This window comes from Microcaecilia unicolor, chromosome 4, assembly GCF_901765095.1.
Source record: "Microcaecilia unicolor chromosome 4, aMicUni1.1, whole genome shotgun sequence".
Classification (NCBI taxonomy): domain Eukaryota; kingdom Metazoa; phylum Chordata; class Amphibia; order Gymnophiona; family Siphonopidae; genus Microcaecilia; species Microcaecilia unicolor.
The window spans coordinates 8,185,773-8,213,308 of NC_044034.1; the positions used below are offsets into that span (position 1 = coordinate 8,185,773).

General features: G+C 45.9%; 1 protein-coding gene across 1 annotated transcript; it reads left to right on the forward strand.

The window, feature by feature from the left end:
• The first annotated feature begins 4,938 nt into the window (after positions 1 to 4,938).
• CCKBR (cholecystokinin B receptor) lies at positions 4,939 to 27,536 on the forward strand. The gene is made up of 4 exons (XM_030199734.1): positions 4,939 to 5,323; positions 21,047 to 21,311; positions 25,127 to 25,254; positions 26,842 to 27,536. The coding sequence occupies exons 1-4, from the start codon at positions 4,939 to 4,941 to the stop codon at positions 27,366 to 27,368; spliced, it is 1,305 nt and encodes a 434-aa protein (XP_030055594.1). The 3' UTR covers positions 27,369 to 27,536.

The following is a 27,536-nucleotide window of genomic DNA, read 5'->3' on the forward strand; positions in this document are numbered from 1 at the left end:
CAGAGTCCTCTGAGGTTCTGCCTTGCTTAAATGCAGAGACCTCTAGTGGCTGTACTAAAGTTTGCATTGTGATCGGTTTATACTCATGGCAATTCGCAGAACGAGGGAGGTATTGAGTGTGAGGAGGCTTCTCTTGAAGGAAAATGAGGACCGTATCAACTGTACAGTCAAGGTCCATGTCTGGGGCTGTCTAACCAGCACCCCAGAAAAGGAACCTTTGGCTGGATAAGCCAGGGAACTGATACTAATGGGGGAGTCAATCAGTGAGAGGAAGAAAAATCTCTGGAACCTGAAGGAGAGGATACAGAAGACGCCCCCTGGATCTGGGACCAGGAGGGCCAAGAGCTGCACACCCGTGACCACATCTGAGTTCAGATGACAGGTTCATGATGTTTTCAGGGGAAGGAGTTAGAGAGGAGAAATTGTTCACCTTGAAGGAAGAGACAAACATAAACAACATTACTCTACATTTTTTCTACTCTACCAGTAGTTGATTTTTGCCAACCCTCCCCCACCATCCAAGACTTTCAGTAAATCATTGGTTCAGAATAGTATCTGGCCTGGACTGATTTATTGGGGACGAAGGAGAGAGTGTGAAGTTTGCTGTCAATGACCTCCCAGTTTTACTGGTCCCAGTTGGAGCCCAGAACAAATTCCAAGTGAGAGACTTGCAGACCAGTGACACCTCTCTGAAGTTCTGACCCCAGGTCTGTCATAGAGTAGAAAAGAGCAGCTATGAGGCCCCCAGCCCAGCAGGAGTTAAATACTGTAAATACACAAAAATACACAAGCACGCGTGGGATAAACATAAAGGAATCCTGTTCAGAAGGAATGGATCCTAAGGAGCTTAGCCGAGATTGGGTGGCAGAGCCGGTGGCGGGAGGCGGGGATAGTGCTGGGCAGACTTATACGGTCTGTGCCAGTGCCGGTGGTGGGAGGAGGGGCTGGTGGTGAAAGGCGGGGCTGGTGGTTGGGAAGCGGGGATAGTGCTAGGCAGACTTATACAGTCTGTGCCAGTGCCGGTGGTGGGAGGAGGGGTTGGTGGTGAGAGGCGGGGCTGGTGGTTGGGAGGAGGGGATAGTGCTGGGCAGACTTATACGGTCTGTGCCAGTGCCGGTGGTGGGAGGAGGGGCTGGTGGTTGGGAGGCGGGGATAGTGCTGGGCAGACTTAGACGGTCTGTGCCCTGAAAAGGACAGGTACAAATCAAGGTAAGGTATACACAAAAAGTAGCACATATGAGTTTGTCTTGTTGGGCGGACTGGATGGACCGTGCAAGTCTTTTTCTGCCGTCATCTACTATGTTACTACATATGTTACTATGTATGGATGCTAAATTATTCCTCACTGGAAGTCAAATTTAAGCTAACAAAGACTGACTGTATGCAAAAAATTGTGGTTTCAGACCAAGGAATTAAGGTTTTACAGGATTCAGTTCATGCAAAATTTTACAGTGACTGGTCTTCCATCAAAACTCTGGCATAGTGACAGTACTGTCCAAGGATTACATCCTGACAACACATTTCTGGTGTCATGGAAATAGTCAGCATCCAGACTTCCAGTTGTGAGGTACTTACGGGTTCAGCCTTGGATGTAGCTACTGAAGAAACCCCCAGGACTCAGTCTGGTTGACAGTGACCCAGATATGGGACGTGCTGGTAATAGTACCTGGAGTCAGTGCTGACATCCATGTAGACAGAGGTACAGACATGGAATATATAGGTGTTTCGGTCTACCCTGTATATTGGAAAGAGAAAGTGCAGAAAATGGCGCGAAAGAGACACCCCCACATATCTACAGGAGGAGAAACACAGAGACAGACATACAGAGGGGCAGAAACACAGATACAAAGAGCCAAAAAGACATGGAGAGGAAACCACACAGGTGAAGATACATACAGGCAGATAAGAGACGGAAGCACATAGACACCTGAAGGGATAAAGAGACACACTGTCTTCTCTCTCTCTCTCTCTTTTCAGGAACACAGTTCTGCTGTTCTGCTCCCTACTCCTGCACCATCATCACATAACTCTTTTTCTCCTCCTGCGATAGCCCCACCCCCACACTTCTTCTTCTTCTCCCCCTCTACCATTCTTACCCTTTTTAGGAACATCTATTCTCCGGGACAATCACTGTTTCCATTTGTACTGTCCATGGTCCACCCACTGCCCCCTCATTCACCAGCTCACAGAGAAGCTTCCTCCAAATGTTCATTTGATGAGTGTAAGAACTATCAACTTGCTGCCTTTGAGAGGATGTCACGTCTGTGGCCGTGACCACCCTCAGACTTACCTTATTTCTGGGGGTCAGCTTCTAAGCTGCCTTCTGCCTATCCTTTCTGGAGTAGTTTTCCTTCTGTGTGCTGGCTGCTTCCAACATGGCTCTAATTACTCCACTCTACTGCACCTGGGGGTGCTGCCTGAGTTAGCTCTACCTCTGTCTACAGCCTGGCTCTGTTTGCTCCTCTGTGCTGCACCTAGGTATTCTAAGTCTCTCTATGTTCTGTTTGCGCTCTGCCTGCTCCTTGGTTTGTGCTCCTCTCACCCGCTGGTGGCCAGAGCCAGTGGCTGCCATAGTTTGCCTTGCTGTTCCTACCCATTCCAGACTTTAGCCCAGTCCGGTCCGGTTCTTCCAGGCTGCCAGACTTGTCTCTCTTGTTTGTGCCTGGACAGCCTCCGTAGTTGCTTACTGATGGCTGCAGCTGCTCCTCAGGTGTTGAAGGACTTTATTAATCACCTAGAGACTGCAGCCTTTGCCTTTGCATCGTCTAAGGTCCCTGGTATGTTAGAGTGCTCTGGTCGCTGCTACCTTGTCCAGTTCAGTGTTTCTAGCTTGTTACTAGTAGCTTGGGCATAGCTTTTCTTGTTGGCTTGTGTACAGCTTTACTAGTTCTCCTGTGTTTTGCTTAATGTGAGTTCCTAGCGTGTGACTAGTTAGCTTGGGCATAGCTTTCTTGTTAGCTTGTGTACAGCTTTACTAGTTTTCCTGTGTTTAGCTTTCTGGTTTTCCCGTGTGTGTTTTCCTTTGCTTCTGGAGCTTCAGCCCTAGTCCTGTCCGCTGCCAGTACTCCTTGCTACTGGAACTCCAGCCATAGTCTTGCTACTTGACCTGACCATTGCCTGAATCTGACTACTATCTGCCTGCTGCCTGACCTGACTACTGCCTGAACCCGGATATTCTCTGCCTGTGGCCAGACCTGACTATTGCTGGAACCCGGGCTTTCCCTGCCCGTCTGCCTTGCTTTCGCCTAGGGGCCTGGGGGCACTTCTGTATCCTGATTCCTGTTGTTCCTGCTTGCTAGTTCCAGTTCCAGTTTTCCTGTAAGCCCTGCCGGCTGCCCAAACCTGAGGGCTCAACCCTTGGGGAACGGTGGCTAAGCGTAGATGAAGCCTAGGTCCAGTGTGTTCCTGTCCAGCGGGTTCCGGTCCCGTGTGTTCCAGTCCAGTGGGCTCCACTCCAGTGTGTACCAGTCCAGTGGGTTCCAGTCCAGTGCGCACCCGTCCGGTGCGTTCCAGTCCTGTGTATTCCAGTGCAGAACTCCAGTCTGGGGTTCCAGTCCAGCCTTGCCTCGTCTCTGCTTTGAAGGTGACCTCACCTGCCACTGCCGCTCCATGGTAGTGGTCCAAGGGCTCACAAACCCAGTGCTTCCAGGGAAGAAGCCTGACAGAGGATTCCATAATCAGGGAATTCCAAGTAAACATACCTACGGCAGGAAAACCAATTTCACAACCCAAAGGAGAAAAAAAATCAAATAGGTACAAGACTCCAGGGGTGTCTATTCTGTTAAATATATACCAGGAAACTGGTAGGTCACATGCATTTCCCGGCATGTAGAGAGGAGCACTGATTTGAAGAATTAGGGACAGAGAAAGTGTTTGAATGCAATATGTAAACTGCTTTAATTGTTCCACAGAAAGGTAGTATATAAATGATCTAATAAATAAATTACTTATGCAACCCTGGTTTACCCCTCAGTCAGGGTCATCGACTAAGCTCTCGGGTTTTGGATGGGTTTTGGGGGGCTCAGCAGACAACCTAAGGGAGCAGCGGTATACCTGGGAGCATGTTTTTGAAGTCCACTGCAGTGCCCCCTATGGTGCCCCATTTATCTCCTGGAATGTCTGGGAGACCAGTCTACTAAAAATGCTGACCCCGCCTACATCACAATGGCTTAATTTTCTACATTTTTCACTTGGACGTTTTTTTTTTTTTTTTGAAAATGGACCAAAGAACAAAACATCCAAAGCACAAAACCTTGTTAGAAAGAGTATTTTCGAAAACAAAAGATAGACGTTTTTCTTTTTGAAAATTAACTTACTTCTCTCCTATTCAGATTTTGGACATTTTTTGCAAAACGTCTAAAGTCGGACTTTATATATGCCCCTTTATATATGCCACATTTGTTTTTAGGAAAAAAATGTGGTTTACCAAAAAACGAAAGCTGAGAGTCCTAAGAGAAGCAAGGCAGGAGGGAGAGGTGTGGTAATAATGAAGAAAACGATGCAATGTCTTTGAAGAGGTGAATAGGAGCAAGTCAGAGAAGCAGGGAGGAAACGAGTGGTAAAATCAACCCTAGTGGATCTATCTTGTTGCCAGTCCCATCTGCTGTAGCCTTCGTAAACAGTCAGGGAATTTGGTCAGGGAACCTTCTTTCCTCAAAGTGAGTAAGCTGTATTCCAGAAAAGTATATGCATAATGTCATCAATTAGGAGACAGATCCCCAAATGACAAAGTTTTAATTTGTAAACACTGCATGAAGTACTGGGGTATTAGCACACATGCCTTCTCTGTGTCTTGTTTCAAGCCCTGGCTGAAAGGATGTGCAAAAGCCAACGGGGACATTTTTGGAACTACGCATGTATTTCCTGTTGTAGAATGGGAAATACATGTCTAATTTATTGATCTTCCCAAATGACCCCCCAAATCTCTGCATCCGGGGCATGTACACATATCAACAATGGTTTTCTGAAATTACCATTGACATGTATATACCCTATTCCCACGTTGTTGATGCTTCCAATTTGATTCTCCCAAGGTCAGTACAAGGCCTGACGTTATTTCTTTTCCTTTCAGAACTGAACCACTGGATACGGATCCTGCTCTACTGCATCATCTTCCTCTTGAGTGTCTTCGGGAATACCCTCATCATCGTAGTTTTGATGATGAACAAGCGGCTTCGTACTGTCACCAACTCCTTTCTGCTCTCACTGGCGCTCAGCGATCTTATGATGTCCATCCTCTGCATGCCCTTCACTCTTATCCCCAACCTCATGGGCAACTTCATCTTTGGAGAGGCCATCTGTAAGATCATGGCATATTTCATGGGTAAGGAGGGGCACATCCTGGTAATGACCTCAGTGCTTGGGTATGTGTGGGTATGGAGTGGAGGAGTGGCCTAATGGTTAGTGCAGCAGGCTATTACATTTCTTTGAAGGGGTGAACAAACATATGGATACAGGTGAGCCGGTCAGTATTTTCAAAAGGTGTTTGACAAAGCACCTCATGAAAGACTTCTGAGAAAATTGGAGAGTCATGGGATAGGAGGTAGTGTCCTATTGTCAATTAAAAACTGGTTAAAAGATAGAAAACAGAGAGTAGGGTTAAATGGTCAGTATTCTCAATGGAGAAGGGTAGTTAGTGGGGTTCCCCAGGGGTCTGTGCTGGGACTGCTGCTTTTTAACATATTTATGAATGATCTAGAGATGGGAGTAACTAGTGAGGTAATTAAATTTGCTGACGACACAACCAATAAAGAAGAGTTGAAACGCCACAAAGGTTCTCATTGTTGTTGGCAGTGCTGTTCAGCTGCAGTGATATAAGAGTGTGATGCGATAGTGTAATGAACTTGATGTCAGACTGTAGCAGATGACTGGACATTAGCAAGTAATCTATATGGGTATAGGAGGAGTGTGGCAGGGAGAAAAAGGTGTAAATTTGTCATTTGGGTGCAGAATCCTCCAAGAATCTATTAGGTTCAAGTGAGATATTATCCAGCTTATAATAGAAAGAGAAAAACGCCTATATTTCGACCCAAATCGGGAGATGGGCGTTTTTCTCGCAAAGGCGCCCAAATCGGTATAACTGAAAGCCGATTTTGGGCGTTTCCAACTGCACTCCGTCGCGGAAACAAATAAAGTTGATGGGGGCGTGTCGGAGGCGTGATGGAGGCGAGACTGGGGCGTGGTTATCAGCTGAGGAGAGGGCGTCTTTAGCTGATAATCAAAAAAAAAGGCGTTTTTACCACGATTTTGGGTCACTTTTTTTTGGACCCTTTTTTTTCATGAACAAGTCCCAAAAAAGTGCCCCAACTGCCCAGATGACCACTGGAGGGAATCGAGGATGACCTCCCCGGACTCCCCCAGTGGTCACTAACCCCCTCCCACCAAACCCCCCCCCCCACTTTTTTCCAGCCTGTATGCCAGCCTCAAATGCCGTACCCACCTCCATGACAGCAGAATGTGTTCGATCCTGTGACAGCCTTTCCCTGGGTCAGATGTGGCTCTCGGGTGCACTACAGGGTCACATCAGCATTGCATTGTGGTGGGTGTAGGGTATTGGGCTCCGTGATTTCATTAGCTTCTGTTACAGTCTCACGATGTTGGTAGTTGGTAGGCTCTTCTCCCATGCTGCTTTTCCCCCTGCCTACTGGGTCAGAGTGTGCCCTGTTGTGTTTCCGGTAGTCCATGAGGTAGTGGCCATTTTTGTAAGACAGTTTTAGATCCCTTCCATGTGTTAGCCACGTTAGAGAACTTAGTTCTTACCTTGAATGTGGCTGAAAGAGGGCATTGTACAACATTCTGCCAGCTCTGACCTGCTAATCTCACTACCAGGGAGACTCGTTGCCAGTGGTGGGGCACAACCTCTGATCTGCAGTTAACTGTGAGTAAGTGTGCTTATTCCAATAAAGGACGTTTTCGGAGAGATTAGTCTTCAGGTGTCAACTGGTGATATAGCAGCAACCAGTCCTAGAGGCCTGCCTGTATGCAGGTCCCTGGAGCACTTTTAGTGGGTACCGCAGTGCACTTCAGCCAGGTGGACCCAGGCCCATCCCCCCCCCCACCTGTAACACTTGTGCTGGTAAATGGGAGGCCTCCAAAACCCACTGTACCCCCATGTAGGTGCCCCCTTCACCCCTAAGAGCTATGGTAGTGTTGTACATTTGTGGGTAGTGGGTTTTGGGGGAAGGGGGTTGGGAGCTCAGCACCCATGGTAAGGGAGCTATGCATGTGGGAGCTTTTTCTGAAGTCCACTGCACTGACCTAGGGTGCCCAGTTGGTGTCCTGGCATATCAGTGGGGTGTGTGTACTACGAATCATGGCCCCTCCCACGACCAAATGGCTCAGATTAGGATGTTTTTGAGCTGGGCGTTTTTAGTTTCCATTATGCTAAAAAAAACAAATGCCCAACTCAAAAATGTCCATTTTTTCGAAAATACGGTTCGGCCCGCCCCTTCACGGGCCCGTTCTCGGAGATAAACGCCCATGGAGATAGGCGTTTCCGTTTGATTATGCCCCTCCACGTCATGCAACTTATACTAAGATTTGCTTTTAACATAGGTAGCAGACAACTTTCTGTCTGTTTCAGGGTTTATCAATAAATTGAAATCCCCTCCAATAATAATGCAGGACAATCCACATTTGGTGCATTCAAATTTATATCAGTCATGTTGCCATTAAGTGCAAGTGAAATCTTAATCCAGCACCCCATGCAAGTCTACATTGAGAGAAAGGATTATAATATCCAATCTTTTCCTTATTAACACCAAGACTCTGTTTTTGTAAAAACCTTCTGCAAGGGAAAAAAGTGCCAGATGAGCCTATGTCGTTAAAATGTTAGAGGATTGAATAGAAGACAGCAAGGGCGTAGCCAGACAGCAGATTTTGGGTGGGCCTAGGCAAGAAGTGGGTGGGCACCAAATGTTCTCCCCCCCACCCCCCCACTACCAAAAAAATATCTGAGCTGGTGGGAAATTCTTCTCTCCACCTTGGTAGTCTGCAGCAGGAATGCGCTGAAAACTGAGCGTGCGCAGGTGCCAGTATTGTGAAGAGTAGAATTTAGTTACTATCAGGGGAAAGTCTTCAGCTGGCAGAGCCTGCTACCGTTGGGTGGGCCTCAACCCTAAGTGGGTGGGCCCCGGCCCACCCAGGCACACCTGTGGCTACGCCACTGGAAGACAGGTGCATCTCTTGCATCAATGAAATATCAGGAGAGAATTTTGAGATAAAGGAAAGTTCTTTGTTTCTTTTAATTGGGTTATGAATATTCTTTACGTTTAAAGATATACACATAAGAACCATTATGAGTAGTTGAGAGGTTGCTGATGACAATTTGCCTGAGATAATTCAAAACCGCAGTGAATTCATGATTTCTAAGTATGGAGTGAAAAGCCTGGGTGAACAAGGTCAGAGGAGCAGTACAAGATCATAGCAGAATAATACCTGCAGATAATTGAACTTTCCAGGTTCAGATCTGTAGAGACAATAAATTGGTTAATGTTACCAGCAGTATTTAATCCCAGCTATAACGAAAACAGAATCAGAGTATTAAAAGATGTGAGAAGAGTAGCACTAAAGATGCCAGAGAATGCGTAGTGTTGATAAAACATTATCTTAATCAAACTGATTATCAAATAATATTTATATATTTCTAATTCAGTTAGAAGCATAATAGTACAGAATGTAGAAGTGAGCATTCAGGGTAAATGAGATATATAATAAGCACATTGAAAGAAGAATTCAGAACTCAGTGGCTTAACATCGCTATCTGCAATTAACAGACAATCACATTATAAATCAGTTATGAGCGTATTACGTGCAGTCAGTGTAGTTCCTCCAGATATGTGGCAAGCAGATCTGGATCGGTAAACTCCTTTGTTTTGTTATTTATTTATTTATTGCATTTGTACCCCACATTATCCCACCTTTTTGCAGGCTCAATGTGGCTTACAGAGTGTTATAATGATATAGTCATTACATGATCTGAAATACAGTCGATAATTAGCTGAAGGTAGATGAGGATTTAGATGGAAAGGTGTTAGGTAAGGTCGAGTGAGTAGTGTTTTTTGGGGCACTTGGGTGGTATAAGGAGTGGTTTGTTTCGTTAAGGATGTCTTTTGTAGGCCTTGTTGAAGAGATGTGTCTTCAAAGATTTGCAAAAGCTGGTTAAGTTGTCCATGGTTTTTAGGTTACAAACATAAGTGCTGGGCCAAAAAGCCCGTATCTAGCATTTAATTCCTTTAAACGCGGTCTACATGCAAGTAGACGTGTTGAATTGTTACTCATTAACCCCCACAAAGCCAGGACTATTGCTACCGGATGAAATAGTTCATAATTATTCTATGCCACACTTCCTCAACGGTTGAAGTTTTTTCAGTGTTTTGTATTACATTGTATGAGAGTTACCCTCAGACTTTCCCACTCATTTTTGCATCCAGATTCACAGCTGCTTGGTGGTATAGCACTTCTTTCATCGGGTTACTCTTCTTTTTTTTATATTTTTCACCATATACATACTATTAGTATCGGCTAATAATACATTTTTTACTTTTTGTATATGTACCAATACTTGCCGTGCTCATTCACTAAATATGAAAAGGTGGCACAGTCATTCATAAAGATTGCACTTATCTTTCTCTCTGTATCAGCGTCTACATAAACTCGCTGAATCAAAGGGCGGAACCGTGTGTAAACTTCCGACCACCTTCCCCTGGGCGCCCATTGAATTTTTACTCATGTCAGGCACAAACACGATTGTGTTCCCCTCGTATTTGAGCAGTGTACGTGCCTTAGTGGCCTGCATTATGGCCTAGGATACTTTTCATTAGAGTTCCTATTTGCCGGTAAACGTTGGGCCGGTTCAATTTCAAATGGTAAGTCAAATTTCATATCAAGTAGTTTCTGGATGAAACTATGCAAAAAGGCAATGAGATTGTTACCTTCACGCCCTTCTGGGAGCCCAAGTAGGCGAAAGTTTTGCTTTCTCGCTACGTTGTGTACATCCTCAAGCTTCTGTTGTAGGTGCAAAACGCGTTTAATATGGCACCCAAATTCAGCAGTGCTTTTGTCCGTCGACCGCTGAAAGTTTTGCTTTTTCGCTATGTTGTGTACATCCTCAAGCTTCTGTTCTAGGTGCGCCATGCGCTTAACATGGCACCTCAATTCAGCAATGCTTTCTTCCGTTGACCGCTGATTAGCTTCGATAGTTTCAATACGCATTTTGAATTGCGTGAGCTCTGATTTTACAATTGCTAAGTCCTCTTTCATTTTGGTGATATCTTCCTTAGTGTCTGTAAGGAGATTTTAATTCCGTTTTCTCTTCTAATATTGCCACAGAGTTGATATCATCAACCTTTCCAGGCGTTTGTTTTCTGGGTGAGAATGGATCCTGTTTTGGGTGTTTGTTGTCTTTCCTAATAACATTGCGCTTCAGTGGAAGATGGTAGGATTAAAATGCACAATAATTTAGACAAGGAAAATTAATTTTAAGTGTGATTTCACTGGAGCTTCTCTCCTATGCTGCATCTCTTCCAATGTTCACTATCATCTCCCAGGAGAAAGCTATTCTTGTCCATATTTCATTTCAGGTAGCCATTAGACATCCATTTACCAATTAGGGACTTACATAAATGAATCCTGAGCTTAACTACACCAAGAGATCGAGAAGAACTTCAACCACTCCCCTTGCACATTGCCCTCACCTAAAGGGATAAAAAGAGTCAATATCTTTGCACAATTACTTGCCTATCAAGCCCCTAGAATATGGAAAGACCTAGCATTACATTTGGACTAGCTTAACAACTTTACACTGTTTAAACAACAACTCAAGATGATTCTTTTCAGAAGATTTCTCTGTTTATAATACTTTTCCTGTACTGAAACTCTAGAACGCAATTGTGAACTTATGATGCCTAACTGATGATAACTGAACTATAACTTAACTTTAATTGCAATGTCATCCCTGAGGGACTGTCTCGGTTGTTCCTTCTTGTAACTCTGTAAACCGTTTTGAACTTTTTTGGTATAAGCAGTCTAGAAATCTGAAGTAAAGTAAAGTTACTGGAATGAGGACAGAAATATTGTCGGTATGTATAAAAAAATGTAAAACCTGCAGGCCCAAGCATGATACCAAGTGAAAACATTAAACAGAATAGGTGACCGCAGGGAACCTTGATGTCATCTTTCTGAAAAGGATCCATCCATTTTAACCTTACAAAACCTCCTTGTGAGAGAACCTCTGAACCAGCACAGTGTATTATCCGATATCCCAATATTATTTCTAATATGTAACAACAAAGTGTGCTCCATCAGGTCAAAGGCACTGGACAAATCAGATTGCATAATAAGTGCCTGTTTTCCTAAACAAACTTCTGCAAGCAGGGAGACTCTTCTTTGACAAATGGAGTCCCCCAGGGGTTTGTGCTTTGATTACCTTGATTAAATCTTTTCTGCCAGTACTCTGGAGGAGCAAAGAAACAGCACTTGCTAAAGTCTCCAATGATCTATTCCTGGCTAAATCCAAAGGGCTCTATTCTATCCTCCTCCTTCTCAATCTTTCTGCTGCTTTTGATACTGTTGATCACAGCCTACTCCTTGACACGCTGTCCTCACTTGGATTCAGAATTCTGCTCTCTCATGGTTTTCTTCTTATCTCTCACAGCGTTCTTTTAGTGTATACTCTGGTGGATCCTCCTCTTCCTCTATCCCGCTGTCAGTGGGGTGTACCTCAAGGATCCGTCCTAGGACCTTTCCTTTTCTCCATCTATACTTCCTCCCTTGGTGCTCTGATCTCTTCCCACGGTTTTCAGTATCACCTTTAAGCTGATGACTCCCAGATCTACCTCTCCACACCAGAAATCTCAGCAGAAATCCTGCTGGCCTCTCTGACATTGCTACCTGGATGTCTCACCGCCACCTGAAGCTCAATATGTCCAAAACTGAGCTCCTTATCTTCCCACCTAAACCAACCTCTCCCCTTCCCCCATTCTCTATTTCTGTCAACAACACGCTCATTCTTCCTGTCTCATCTGCTCGTAACCTTGGGGTCATCTTCGATTCCTCCCTCTCCTTCTCTGCACATATTCAACAGATTGCTAAAACCTGTCGTTTCTTCCTTTATAATATCGCCAAAATTCGCCCTTTTCCTTTCAGAACATGCTATCAGAACCCTCATCCACACTCTCATCACCTCTCGCTTAGATTACTGCAACTTGCTTCTCACAGGTCTTCCACTCAGCCACCTCTCTCCTCTTCATTCTGTTCAAAATTCTGCTGCACGACTAATATTTCGCCAAAGTCGTTATGCCCATATCAGCCCTCTCCTGAAGTCACTTCACTGGCTCCCTATCCGTTTCCGTATAAAATTCAAGCTCCTCTTATTGACTTATAAGTGCATTCACTCTGCAGCCCCTCACTACCTCTCCACCCTCATCTCTCCCTACACTCCTTCCCAGGAACTCCGTTCACTAGGCAAATCTCTCCTAATTGCACCCTTCTCCTCCATCGCTAACTCCAAACTCCGTTCCTTTTGTCTCGCCGCACCTTATGCCTGGAATGGGCTTCCTGAGCCGTTACGTCTAGCTCCATCCCTGGCCACCTTCAAATCTGGGCTAAAGGCCTACCTGTTTGATGCTGCTTTTGACTCCTAACTTGTCACTTGCTCGTAACCTTTATCTTGTCTTCCTCTCTTCAATAGTCCCTTTCCCTATGTGTCCTTCTTTCTGTCCTACCCTTATCCCTTATTTGTCCTGTCTGTCTGTCCTGATTTAGATTGTAAGCTCTTTGAGCAGGGACTGTCTTTTCTTCATGTTCAACTGTGAAGTGCTGCGTATGACTGGTAGTGCTATAAAATGATTTATAGTAGTAGTAGTAGTAGATATACATCAAGGTGAGCAACATGCCTTTTCTCTCCATATCTGTGTTTGGCTTGTCTGTTTCATGTGCACATCGTGGGTTTCAAGACACAATCGACTAGGAAATAGGAAGATTTCGAGAAATTATTAGGTGCAGCAGATGAATTACAATGGACATATTTGATGCCTGGAAAACCCCAGATGGTATTAGTTTAGTGTTTAGATTTCCCCCCACCCAGCAGTCCTCCTTTTCTTCCCATCAGTCTTATGAGTCCGAGCTCTGCCCTTTCTCTTCTCACTGACATATTTGAAAATGTCTTGTTATATTGATTTATTGTCTTGACTCTCTGCTCTTCTGCTTCTGCCTTCACTGCTCTGACGTCTCTGATTTGCTTTTCTTCCTTTGTTCTTCTTCCTGAAATCCTATGTACTTTTTGAAGGATCTTCTCTCTTTTGAGTTACTTAAAATCAGACCAGTCTCTTTTTCCTCTTGGTTCCCGTTGCTTCGTTATAGCACCTTTTTAGTTTAGTTCAGTGGTCGTGAAGAGATTGCTTCCATGTCAGCAGTTCTGTAATGTACTTCCACATGCTGACAAGGTTGTTACTTCTAAAGATGCACCAAGAAAGACGTAAACCTTACGATGATTGTGTCTGATGATCCAAAGACAGAGAATCAGTGTGATACTGCAGTGGTGAAAGCCAGAGGAATGCTAGGGTGCACAGGCGAGACAAATTATTAATAGAAAAAAGGAGGGCCCGTATCTATGAAATGATATAGTGAGGCTGGAGGTGGCCCACAGGAGGGTTAGTAAAATGGTACAAGGCATATAGTACACCAGAAGTCATGAGACTGAAAGAGGATAAGAGACACAGATGGCACGCAACAGAAACATTCAGTATTTTTTTTTGTTTTGTTACATTTGTACCCTGTGCTTTCCCACTCATGGCAGGCTCAATGTGGCTTACATGGGGCAATGGAGGGTTAAGTGACTTGCCCAGAGTCACAAAGAGCTGCCTGTGCCTGAAGTGGGAATTGAACTCAGTTTCTCAGTTCCCCAGGACCAAAGTCCACCACCCTAACCACTAGGCCACTCCTCCACTGTTGCTACTATTTCAGATTCTACATGGAATGTTGCTATTCCACTAGCAATATTCCATGTAGAAGTCGGCCCTTGCAGATCACCAATGTGGCCGCGCAGGCTTCTGCTTCTGTGAGTCTGACGTCTTGTACGTGCAGGACGTCAGACTCACAGAAACAGAAGCCTGCGCAGCCTTCTACATGGAATGTTGCTAGTGGAATAGCAACATTCCATGTAGAATCTCCAATAGTAGCAACATTCCATGTAGAATCTCCAATAGTATCTCTTTTATTTTTGTTACATTTGTACCCTGCGCTTTCCCACTCATGGCAGGCTCAATGCGGCTTACATAGGGCAATGGAGGGTTAAGTGACTTGCCCAGAGTCACAAGGAGCTGCCTGTGCCTGAAGTGGGAATCAAACTCAGTTCCTCAGGACCAAAGTCCACCACCCTAACTACTAGGCCACTCCTCCACTGTTGCTACTATTTGAGATTCTACATGGAATGTTGCTATTCCACTAGCAACATTCCATGTAGAAGTCGGCCCTTGCAGATCACCAATGTGGCCGCGCAGGCTTCTGCTTCTGTGAGTCTGACGTACGTGCAGGACGTCAGACTCACAGAAACAGAAGCCTGCGCAGCCTTCTACATGGAATGTTGCTAGTGGAATAGCAACATTCCATGTAGAATCTCCAATAGTATCTATTTTATTTTTGTTACATTTGTACCCTGTGCTTTCCCACTCATGGCAGGCTCAATGTGGCTTACATGGGGCAATGGAGGGTTAAGTGACTTGCCCAGAGTCACAAGGAGCTGCCTGTGCCTGAAGTGGGAATCAAACTCAGTTCCTCAGTTCCCCAGGACCAAAGTCCACCACCCTAACCACTAGGCCACTCCTCTACTGTTGCTACTATTTTAGATTCTACATGGAATGTTGCTATTCCACTAGCAACATTCCATGTAGAAGTCGGCCCTTGCAGATCACCAATGTGGCCGCGCAGGCTTCTGCTTCTGTGAGTCTTCTACATGGAATGTTGCTAGTGGAATAGCAACATTCCATGTAGAATCTCCAACAATAGCAACATCTCCAATAGTAGCAACATTATAAGTACATAAGTACATAAGTAGTGCCATACTGGGAAAGACCAAAGGTCCATCTAGCCCAGCATCCTGTCACCGACAGTGGCCAATCCAGGTCAAGGGCACCTGGCACGCTCCCCAAACGTAAAAACATTCCAGACAAGTTATACCTAAAAATGCGGAATTTTTCCAAGTCCATTTAATAGCGGTCTATGGACTTGTCCTTTAGGAATCTATCTAACCCCTTTTTAAACTCCGTCAAGCTAACCACCCGTACCACGTTCTCCGGCAACGAATTCCAGAGTCTAATTACACGTTGGGTGAAGAAAAATTTTCTCCGATTCGTTTTAAATTTACCACACTGTAGCTTCAACTCATGCCCTCTAGTCCTAGTATTTTTGGATAGCGTGAACAGTCGCTTCACATCCACCCGATCCATTCCACTCATTATTTTATACACTTCTATCATATCTCCCCTCAGCCGTCTCTTCTCCAAGCTGAAAAGCCCTAGCCTTCTCAGCCTCTCTTCATAGGAAAGTCGTCCCATCCCCACTATCATTTTCGTCGCCCTTCGCTGTACCTTTTCCAATTCTACTATATCTTTTTTGAGATACGGAGACCAGTACTGAACACAATACTCCAGGTGCGGTCGCACCATGGAGCGATACAACGGCATTATAACATCCGCACACCTGGACTCCATACCCTTCCTAATAACACCCAACATTCTATTCGCTTTCCTAGCCGCAGCAGCACACTGAGCAGAAGGTTTCAGCGTATCATCGACGACGACACCCAGATCCCTTTCTTGATCCGTAACTCCTAACGCGGAACCTTGCAAGACGTAGCTATAATTCGGGTTCCTCTTACCCACATGCATCACTTTGCACTTGTCAACATTGAACTTCATCTGCCACTTGCACGCCCATTCTCCCAGTCTCGCAAGGTCCTCCTGTAATCGTTCACATTCCTCCTGCGACTTGACGACCCTGAATAATTTTGTGTCATCGGCGAATTTAATTACCTCACTAGTTATTCCCATCTCTAGGTCATTTATAAATACATTAAAAAGCAACGGACCCAGCACAGACCCCTGCGGGACCCCACTAACTACCCTCCTCCACTGAGAATACTGGCCACGCAATCCTACTCTCTGCTTCCTATCTTTCAACCAGTTCTTAATCCATAATAATACCCTACCTCCGATTCCATGACTCTGCAATTTCTTCAGGAGTCTTTCGTGCGGCACTTTGTCAAACGCCTTCTGAAAATCCAGATATACAATATCAACCGGCTCCCCATTGTCCACATGTTTGCTTACCCCCTCAAAAAAATGCATTAGATTGGTGAGGCAAGACTTCCCTTCACTAAATCCGTGCTGACTTTGTCTCATCAGTCCATGTTTTTGTATATGCTCTGCAATTTTATTCTTAATAATAGCCTCCACCATCTTGCCCGGCACCGACGTCAGACTCACCGGTCTATAATTTCCCGGATCTCCTCTGGAACCCTTCTTAAAAATCGGAGTAACATTGGCTACCCTCCAGTCTTCCGGTACTACACTCGATTTTAGGGACAGATTGCATATTTCTAACAGTAGCTCCGCAAGTTCATTTTTAGTTCTATTAATACTCTGGGATGAATACCATCAGGTCCCGGTGATTTACTACTCTTCAGCTTGCTGAACTGACCCATTACATCCTCCAAGGTTACAGAGAATTTGTTTAGTTTCTCCGACTCCCCCGCTTCAAATATTCTTTCTGGCACCGGTGTCCCCCCCAAATCCTCCTCGGTGAAGACCGAAGCAAAGAATTCATTTAATTTCTCCGCTACGGCTTTGTCCTCCTTGATCGCCCCTTTAACACCATTTTCGTCCAGCGGCCCAACCGACTCTTTGGCCGGTTTCCTGCTTTTAATGTATCTAAAAAAATTTTTACTATGTATTTTTGCTTCCAACGCTAATTTCTTCTCAAAGTCCTTTTTTGCCCTCCTTATCTCCGCTTTGCATTTGGCTTGGCATTCCTTATGATCTATCCTGTTACTTTCAGTTGGTTCTCTTCTCCACTTTCTGAAGGATTGTTTTTTGGCTCTAATGATTTCCTTTATCTTACTGTTTAGCCACGCCGGCTGACGTTTAGTCTTTTTTCCCTTTTTTCTAATACGTGGAATATATTTGTCCTGAACCTCCAGGATGGTGTTTTTAAACAGCATCCACGCCTGATGCAAGTTTTTTACTCTGCGAGCTGCTCCTTTCAGTCTTTTTTTCACCATTTTTCTCATTTTGTCGTAATCACCTTTTCTATAGTTAAACGCTAGCGTACTTGATTTCCTAGTTTCACTTCCTTCAATGCCAATATCAAAACCGATCATATTATGATCACTGTTATCAAGCGGCCCTCGTATCGTTACCCCCTGCACTAGATCATGAGCACCACTAAGGACTAAGTCTAGTATTTTTCCTTCTCTTGTCGGCTCCTGAACTAGCTGTTCCATGAAGCTGTCCTTGATTTCATCAAGAAATCTTATGTCCCTTGCATGTACAGATGTTACATTAACCCAGTCTATATGCGGGTAATTGAAATCCCCCATTATTATTGTGTTGCCCAGTTTGTTTGCGTCCCTGATTTCCTTTAACATTTCCGCATCCGTCTGTTCGTCCTGGCCAGGCGGACGGTAGTACACTCCTATCACTATCCTTTTCCCCTTTGCACATGGAATTTCAATCCACAGTGATTCCAAGGAGTGTTTTGTTTCCTGCAGAATTTTCAATCTATTTGATTCAAGGCTCTCGTTAATATACAATGCTACCCCTCCACCAATCCGATTCACCCTATCACTACGATATAATTTGTACCCCGGTATGACAGTGTCCCACTGGTTATCCTCCTTCCACCAGGTCTCAGAGATGCCTATTATATCTAATTTTTCATTTAGTGCAATATATTCCAACTCCCCCATCTTATTTCTTAGGCTCCTGGCATTCGCATATAGACATTTCAAACTATGTTTGTTGTTCCTAAGTACATCATGCTTGGTACTTGACAGTATTAATTGGCAATCTTTTGTCTGATTTTTATTGTTATTTAAAGATACCCGATCTACTACAATCTCTTTTGCAACCTCACTATCAGGATACTCTATCTTCCCTGTTATGGTGATATCTTTGAAAGATACCTTATCCCGAACCATGCTCTTTTGAGCGACTGTCGGCCTTCCCCCCATTTCTAGTTTAAAAGCTGCTCTATCTCCTTCTTAAACGCCGATGCCAGCAGCCTGGTCCCACTCTGGTTAAGATGGAGCCCATCCTTTCGGAATAGGCTCCCCCTTCCCCAGAATGTTGCCCAGTTCCTAACAAATCTAAAGCCCTCCTCCCTGCACCATCGTCTCATCCACGCATTGAGACTCTGGAGCTCTGCCTGTCTCTTGGGCCCTGCGCGTGGCACAGGTAGCATTTCAGAAAATGCTACCCTGGAGGATCTGGATTTCAGCTTTCTACCTAAGAGCCTAAATTTTGCTTCCAGAACCTCTCTCCCACATTTTCCTATGTCATTAGTACCCACATGTACCAAGACAGCCGTCTCCTCCCCAGCACTATATAAAATCCTATCTAGGTGACGCGTGAGGTCCGCCACCTTCGCACCAGGCAGGCAAGTCACCAGGCGATCCTCACGTCCACCAGCCACCCAGCTATCTATATGCCTAATGATCGAATCACCAAGTACAACAGCTGTCCTAACTTTTCCCTCCCGGGCAACATTTGGAGAATCTCAAATAGTAGCAAACATTCCATGTAGAATCTCCAATAGTATCTATTTTATTTTTGTTATATTTGTACCCCGCACTTTCCCACTCATGGCAGGCTCAATGCGGCTTACATGGGGCAATGGAGGATTAAGTGACTTGCCCAGAGTCACAAGGAGCTGCCTGTGCCTGAAGTGGGAATCGACCTCAGTTCCTCAGGACCAAAGTCCACCACCCTAACCACTAGGCCACTCCTCCACTGTTGCTACTATGAGATTCTATTCCACTAGCAACATTCCATGTAGAATCTCCAATAGTATCTATTTTATTTTTGTTACATTTGTACCCTGCGCTTTCCCACTCATGGCAGGCTCAATGCGGCTTACGTGGGGCAATGGAGGGTTAAGTGACTTGCCCAGAGTCACAAGGAGCTGCCTGTGCCTGAAGTGGGAATCCAACTCATTTCCCCAGGACCAAAGTCCACCACCCTAACCACTAGGCCACTCCTCCACTCAAAGGAATAAAGAACGCCCAAGAATCAAACACTTTTAAGAAGTAAGAATATTCCAGGACAAGGGGTCCAGGAGGAATAGATTCAGCAGAAACATCAGAAAATACGTCTTTGTGGAAAGAGCGGTGGGTGCAGGGAGTGACCTTCCGGGGGAGGGAATGAAGCAGTCCAAGCAAGTTCAAGAAAGCCTCAGAGAGCCACAGAGGATCCTGGATCGTAAGATGCGCAGGGAAATCAGAAATAGCAGTAATAAAATAACCAAATATAAACATAAATATAATTAATGAGGTCAACTTGAAAACAGTAAATTTTAACCTAATAATAGACCTGCCGTGAAACAGTATCATAAATGTACACATTTAACAGCACTGGAATTCAAATACCAGAGATATAATACAAGGTTAGCATAATACTAATGATACACCTAATAAGCATGCATTAGAGTATTGAACTAACATAGACACGATGCTGAATAGTTTCTCCAATATGGCTTTTACCTTATAGCTGAGGGAACAAGATGCGTAGTACAGAGTCAGTTGAGATAATTTGATGGTTAGCTAAACTCAAGGCAAGTTCATTGTATAGTTAAGCAAGAGATAAGGAACTGATGTAAGATACAGTGTGTGTAGCAGGCTAGTCCAGAAGGAGTGTCTAGTCAGTCACCCTATGTATTAAAGGCTTGGGAGAAGAGCCAGGCTTTCACCTGCTTCCTGAAGCAGAAGTAGACTCCAGTTATACGTAGTCCCTCTGGGAGTAAATTCCAGAGCACGGGGGCTTCCCTGAGACGTCTCGTTGGTGGATATCGCATTGAACAATTTCTTTTGATGAGGGCAGGGCTTTTTTTGAGGGGGTACTTGGGGGTACTGAGTACCGGCACCTTTTCCATTGTCTGCTAAAATTGACCCATGGTCCCCAAGTTTTAATGAAAGAGCTCAGGCTCTACACACCAATTCTGCCTTGTCATAGATTCTGTGACTGGTTGCAGAGGGGGCTGGCTATTGTGGGGTGGGTCCCTTAGTGATCACCCCACCCCCTGAAGGATGGCCTGGCATTTGAGTACCGGCACCTTTTTCGCTAGAAAATATGCACTGGATGAGAGTACAGATAGTGATGATCTTTCAAAGGAGCTTAAAGGGCTAACTTATTCTTTAAGTACTCTGGCCCATCTTCTCTGAGGACCTTGAAAATCAAACAATTTTAAAATTTAGCCCTGTAGCCAGTGCAGCTTTTGCAGGAAGGATGTGATGTGGTCACGCCGCTTGCAGCCTTCTATCAGTCGTGCTGCAGCATTCTGATTCAGTTGGAGCTGATACAAACTCTTTTTGGTTTGGCCAGTGTACAGGGCATTACAGTAGTCTAGTCGTGATGTTATCATGGCAGGGGACCACTGTGGTTAGGTTCGTCTTTTCAATATATGGAGAGAGATTTCGTAGCTGCCGTAGGTGAGAGAGACAATTTTTAAAGATTGTTTGAATTTGTGGGATCAGAATGAGTGATGAGTCTAGCAGTATCCCAAGATTTTAGGGGAAATTCATACATCCCAAAAGGTATTTTGAACTTGGGTATTTGTCCACTTGTATTTGGTACCCAAAATATCTCTGTTTTGCTTGGGTTCAGGCAGAGTTTGCTGTTGTTTGGCCATTCCTGAGCTGAGGTTAGGCAGGCAGTCAGTTTACTCAGAGCTTCGGGAAGATCTGGTTCAATTTAATTTTCGAAAGGGCGACTATAATAAAATGAGGAAAATGGTTAAAAGGTAGCCTATGTTTCTTACTTTCTCTCTCTCCCTGCAGGTCTCTCCGTCAGCGTCTCTACCTTCAGCCTTGTGGCTATTGCAATCGAGCGTTATAGTGCCATCTGTAACCCATTGAAGTCCCGGGTCTGGCAGACACGCTCCCATGCCTACAAAGTGATAGCCAGCACCTGGATCCTGTCCACCATCATCATGACACCATATCCCATCTACAACAAGCTGCTTCCTTTTCAAATGAAGGACAAGAAGAGCCTGGGGTTTCAGTGCCGCATGGTCTGGCCCAACGACACAGTGCAACAAGTCTGGTGAGCCATCGTCCTCCATCCTCCGGGTCTCTCAGCACCCTGCCCCCCCTTCATTTCCCCTCAGTACCCACACCTTACTAAGCTTTGTGACTAGGATAGGAAGGGAGGGATTCCAGGTGTGGAGTAAAGGATCCTGCATGCTCTTTTATCCAAAAAAGGTAGGGTACATGAGAGCAAGGTGACACAAAGTGACCTGGAAAAGATGCAGGGATCAATGTTCGACGAGATTTAAACAGCCAGAAATGGCTACTGACCAGTTAAATCATTTGTTTTGGGTTAACCAGTCATTTTCAGTGACACTTAACTAGTTAGTGCTGAACTGGTTACTGTGGGGGTGTTCTGGGGGGGGGGGGGTAGTCAGCACTTGGCCAGTTAAGTGCTGATATTCAGAACTTAATTAGCCAGATTAACCGCATAAAGAAGGCAGGCATAAAAGTCAGGCCTATCTTTATGTGGTAACCTACAGCTGGTTAAGTGCCAAATGTCACAGTTAAGTAGCTATGAGGGGAATAATCGAATGGCGCCGGCGAAATACATGGCCGGCGATGTATTTTGCCAGCGTCGCAAACAGCTGGCCAGAACTGTATTTTCGAAAAAGATGGCCGGCCATCTTTGGTTTCCATAATACGGTTCCGGCCAGCCAAATGCATTGGATTTGGCCAGGGTTTGAGATGGCTGGCTTCGTTTTATAGCGATAATGGAGAGTTACGTCGGCCATCTCAAACCCCGGCCAAATTCAAGGCATTTGGCCCTGGGAGGAGCCAGCATTTGTAGTGCACTGGCCCCCCTGACATGCCAGGACACCAACCGGCCACCCTAGGGGTCACTGCGGTGGACTTCAGAAAAGCTCCCTTACTTTGGGAGCTGAGCCCCCCAACCCCCCACCAAAACCCACTACCCACAAATGTACTGCACCCACTAAAATTGCTCCAGGGACCTGCATACAGCCTCTAGGACTTATTGCTGCTGTATAACTTTGGCACACCAGTTCACACCTGAAGACTAATCTCTCTGAAAAAGTTCTTTCTTGAATTAAGCATGTTTACTCACAGTTAACTGCAGATCAGAGGTTGTGCCCCACTGGCAAAGAGTCCCCTGGTACTAAGATTAGCAGTAGGTCAGAGCTGTCACAATGGTGTACAATGCCCTCTTTCAGCACCATTCAAGGTAAGAACTATGTTCTCTGACATGGGTAACACAGGAAAGGGATCTAAAACTGTCTTACAAAAATGGCCACTACCACATGGACTACAACAGGAAACAAAACAGGGCACACTCTGACCCAGTAAGCAGGGGGAAAGCACCATGGGAGTACAGCCTACCAACTACCAATACCTACACCCACCACAATGCATTGCTGATGTGACTCTGCAGTGCAAATAACAGAAACGGTGCCACATTCACCCCAGAGCCACATCACAAGCAGGACAGAACACATTCTGCTGTCATGGAGGTGGGTACGGAATTTGAGGCTGGTGATAGAAGCTGGCAAAATATGTTTCTAATTGATTGTTTTAAGTGGGAGGGGTTGGTGACCACTGGAGGAGTACGGGGAGGTCATCCCCGATTCCTTCCGGTGGTCATGTGGTCAGTTGGGGCACCTTTTTGAAGCTTGGACATGAAAAAAAAGGGACCAAGTAAAAGCGGCGAAATGCTCTTCATCGCTGCTTTTTTTTTCCATTATGGGCTAAAGCCGGCCATTTCTTAACCCTGCCCATGCCCGCCCATGTCCCGCCTTCGCTTCGCTGCCAACACGCCCCCTTGAACTTTCACCGGCTCTGCGACGGGAAAGCGGCGATGGTGTCAAAATAGCGGCTTTCGATTATACCGATTTGGCCGCTTTTGCGAGATCGCCGGCCATCTCCCGATTTATGGCCGGCGATCACTTTCGAAAATGAGCTGGTATGTGTTAGTTGGCTCTTCAAACTCAAATTCAATGCCAGTGTCCGGATATGGTCCAGCACTGGATTTCTGGATTTAGTGCCGCTGGCAGTCAGCAAAATGCTGATCGCTGACAGCTGAATATCAGACCTGTGATGTGTTCTAGCAGCTGGATAGACATATTTTATTTTTATTTATTTACAAAAATTTATATCCCGCCTAAACCTAAGCGAGTAACAGTATAACATTCACTGGCAGACTAGGCGGCCTTTTGCCTCTGGCATCCAGTATCTTACCATGTTCTGTTGCTCCCCTTCAGGGTGTCTCTCAGCACCCAAGTGTATGACCTCAGGGTGACTCACAGAACAAACTCAGCTCACACATCGGTGTCATTGGCTTTCGGCTATAACAGCGTACTGCCTTGGGTGAATCTCTTCATAAGGGAGGTTTATAAATCCCAATAAATTAGTAAATAAATAACTCTGCCTCCCACATCTGTCTTAGATACGTGTGTCGATATCACAGCTGTATTTGACCGTAAAGTCTCAAATAGGTTTTAGATTGAGAGACTGTTCCTCAAAGCTGGGGCAAGAAAGAAAACCGAGCTATGACATGGGAATTCGTAGCATTCAGCCCAGGTAGTACCAGTCCATGATCATTCAATGATCTGAGGGTACCGAGAGGGAGCACATGGCATGGTAGGGTTCAAAGATAAAATAGTATACTGACTTTTAAATTTCACTGGAAGCCACTGGAGGTGGTAGAGCAACCGGGTTACATGACCACACTTCTTCACTTTATATAAAAGTCCGGTAGCCTTTTTAAAATTAGATTGCATAGTACCTGCCTACACAGTATTATATTAATCCAAGCATGAGATAAGAAGGACGTGAAAAAGGGAATATAAGGTATTAAAATCAAAACATTTTCTCATTGACCAAAGTTTCTAAACGTTAAAGAAATCCAATCTACATAGTAACATAGTAGATGACGGCAGAAAAAGACCTGCACGGTCCATCCAGTCTGCCCAACAAGATAAACTCATATGTGCTACTTTTTGTGTATACCCTACTTTGATTTGTATCTGTCATTTTCAGGGCACAGACCGTATAAGTCTGCCCAGCACTATCCCCACCTCCCAACCACCAGCCCCGTCTCCCACCACCGGCTCTGGCACAGACCGTATAAGTCTGCCCAGCACTATCCCCGCCTCCCAACCACCCGCCCCGCCTCCCACCACCGGCACTGGCACAGACTGTATAAGTCTGCCCAGCACTATCCCCACCTCCCGCCACTGGCTCTGCCACCCAATCTCGGCTAAGCTCCTGAGGATCCATTTCTTCTGAACAGGATTCCTTTATGTTTATCCCACGCGTGTTTGAATTCTGTTACCGTTTTCCTCTCCACCACCTCCCGCGGGAGGGCATTCCAAGCATCCACTACTCTCTCCGTGAAAAAATACTTCCTGACATTTTTCTTGAGTCTGCCCCCCTTCAATCTCATTTCATGTCCTCTCGTTCTACCGCCTTCCTGTCTCCGGAAAAGGTTCGTTTGCGGATTAATACCTTTCAAATATTTGAACATCTGTATCATATCACCCCTGTTTCTCCTTTCCTCCAGGGCATACATGTTCAGGTCAACAAGTCTCTCCTCATACGTCTTGTAACGCAAATCCCATACCATTCTCGTAGCTTTTCTTTGCACCGCTTCAATTCTTTTTACATCCTTTGCAAGATACGGCCTCCAAAACTGAACACAATACTCCAGGTGGAGTAAATGAAAGCTGGAAGTCAATAAAGACTCTCAATAGCTAAAGGAGGTTATTAACTGAACATCCCAAGAGACATGGGGTCTGAGGAGGCGGGAAAGGCTGACCGGTGCTTTTGATCACAGGGTTCTTTCCCTCTGACATCTCTCTCTGCTTTTGGTCTCAGGTATGTGCTGCTCCTCACCATCCTCTTCTTCATCCCTGGAGTGGTGATGATCACAGCCTACGGCCTTATCACCCGAGAACTCTACCGAGGAATGCAGTTTGAGCTGGGTCTGAACAAGGAAGCGAAAGGTTTGTTTCTGTACCTCCCTGGGTAGTTAATGTATGCTAGAAATTACAGCCACCCAGCCAGGGCTCACGAAATGAGTCTGTCTGCCAGGTTATACTATAAATATTTTCCAGGGGATAGGAAGTGAAAAGATTTGATGAAGACACCGCACTAAAACATTAATTTTTCTCTGGTCTTTGCAGTGGCGTTCCTACTACTACTACTATTTAACAGTGGCGTTCCTAGCCTGGATGGCACCCGGGGCGGATCGCCGATGCGCCCCCCCCCGGGTGCAGAGCGCCCCCCCCCGGCAAAATGACAGGTGCATGCCGCTGGGGGGGGGGGGGGGTGCCGCGGCGCGCGCCTGTCGGCTCTGAGTTCGCTAACTTCGCTCGTTCGCTGCAGCTCCCTCTGCCCCGGAACAGGAAGTAACCTGTTCCGGGGCAGAGGGAGCTCCAGCGAACGAGCGAAGTTAGCGAACTCGGAGCCGACAGGCACACGCCGCGGCACCCCCCAGCAGCGTGCACCCAGGGCGGACCGCCCCCACCGCCCCCTTTGGTACGCCACTGGGTCTTTGTGCCCTCTGTACCAGTGGCGTAGCTACATGGGGCCAGGGGGGCCTGGGCCCCCGTAGATTTGGCCTTGGACCCCCCTGCTGATGACCCTCTTAACCCCCCCTCCCGTCGCCAACCCTCCCCCACCATCGCCGTGGGCTACCTTTGCTGGCGGGGGACCCCAATCCCTGCCAGCCGAGGAGATCCTCTTCTTCCTCCGAAGGCTTTGTTCTGTTTCTGACGTCTGCAAGGCTTCGTTCTGTTTCTGTGAGTCTGACGTCCTGCACGTACAATGTGCAGGATGTCATAAACAGAACGAAGCCTTCGGAGGAAGAAGAGGACCTCCTCGGCTGGCGGGGATTGGGTCCCCCGCCAGCAAAGGTAGCCCACGGCAACGGCGGGGGAGGGTTGATGGCGGGAGGGGGGTCGTCAAAGTTGGCAGCACCGGGGGGGGGGGGGGCTAAAATGTGCCCCTCACCTCAGGCTCTGCCCCCCCCTCCGCCGAAGTCTGGCTATGCCCCTGCTCTGTACTGTGTAGATGTAGCAGTATTGATGATAGGATGCTGACAAAACAATGACTGAAACTGATCTCTTTTTCTTACCGTTATAAAATTGCAGTCTCTGCCCCTACTCTTTCCCCAGAGGACCCCTTCTCTGGGGAGAGACTCTAGGGCTGGGGATAGCTTCCTCTGTTCTTCTGGGAACAGGTAATGACTTCACTGCTTTTGTGACTCATCCCTGTGGATGCTGCATGTATGAGACACAGGCATCCGGATTTCTGGAGTAGAGTCATCCCTTACAACAGTGCATAGTCACGCCTGCTATACAGTACAATGGCTTACATCAGAATGGAGGGAATGTTATATGGTAGTCATACCAAGGCTTGGTTTTATCAAAGACTCTTAAAGTAAACCTGGATATAGAATGGCTAAAAAAGAGACAGTATCTGCAGCATTAGATGAAGGAGATCAAGACGTAGTATCAGAAAGTTGTTATAGAGTAGAAGCCTTACAGAGAGCAATAGAGTGTTTTTCATGTATCTTCTCTTCTCTATAGTTCACAAGAATGGTGTGGCCAGCAGCATGTCCTTGGCATGTGATGAAGGGGATGGCTGCTATATCCAGATCACCAAGCGTCGAAACACCATGGAGATGTCCACCTTAACCCCGAGCGGAGGGAGTTGCAGCCTAGATCGGGCCCGCATCAACAACTCGGAGGCCAAGCTGATGGCCAAGAAACGGGTGATCAGGATGCTCATTGTCATTGTGGCTATGTTCTTCATCTGTTGGATGCCTATCTTTGTGGCCAACACATGGAAGGCCTTTGATAAGGACTCAGCTTTCCGGGCCCTCACTGGAGCCCCTATCTCCTTCATCCACTTGCTGTCTTACACCTCAGCTTGTGTCAACCCACTCATCTACTGTTTCATGAGCAAGCGTTTCCGTAAGGCCTTCCTAAGCAGCTTTGCTAGCTGCTTCAAACCATGCCGACGCTATCCAGAAATGGAGGAGGATCTGGTGGCTACTGGTGCCTCTCTCTCCAAGTTCAGCTACACAACTGTGAGCAGTTTGGGACCCTCATGAGTGACAGTCCTCATTCTGGAGAAAAAAAGGACAGCCAGAGTCTGCTCAAGGCTTCCCCAGGAATATTGTGCAGGTCTTAATTTATATGTTGGTAATTTAAAGAACTCTTTTGCTCACCTAGATTGTGCCAGAGCAACCTCTAAGCCTTAATGTGGAGTGGTGCTTAGT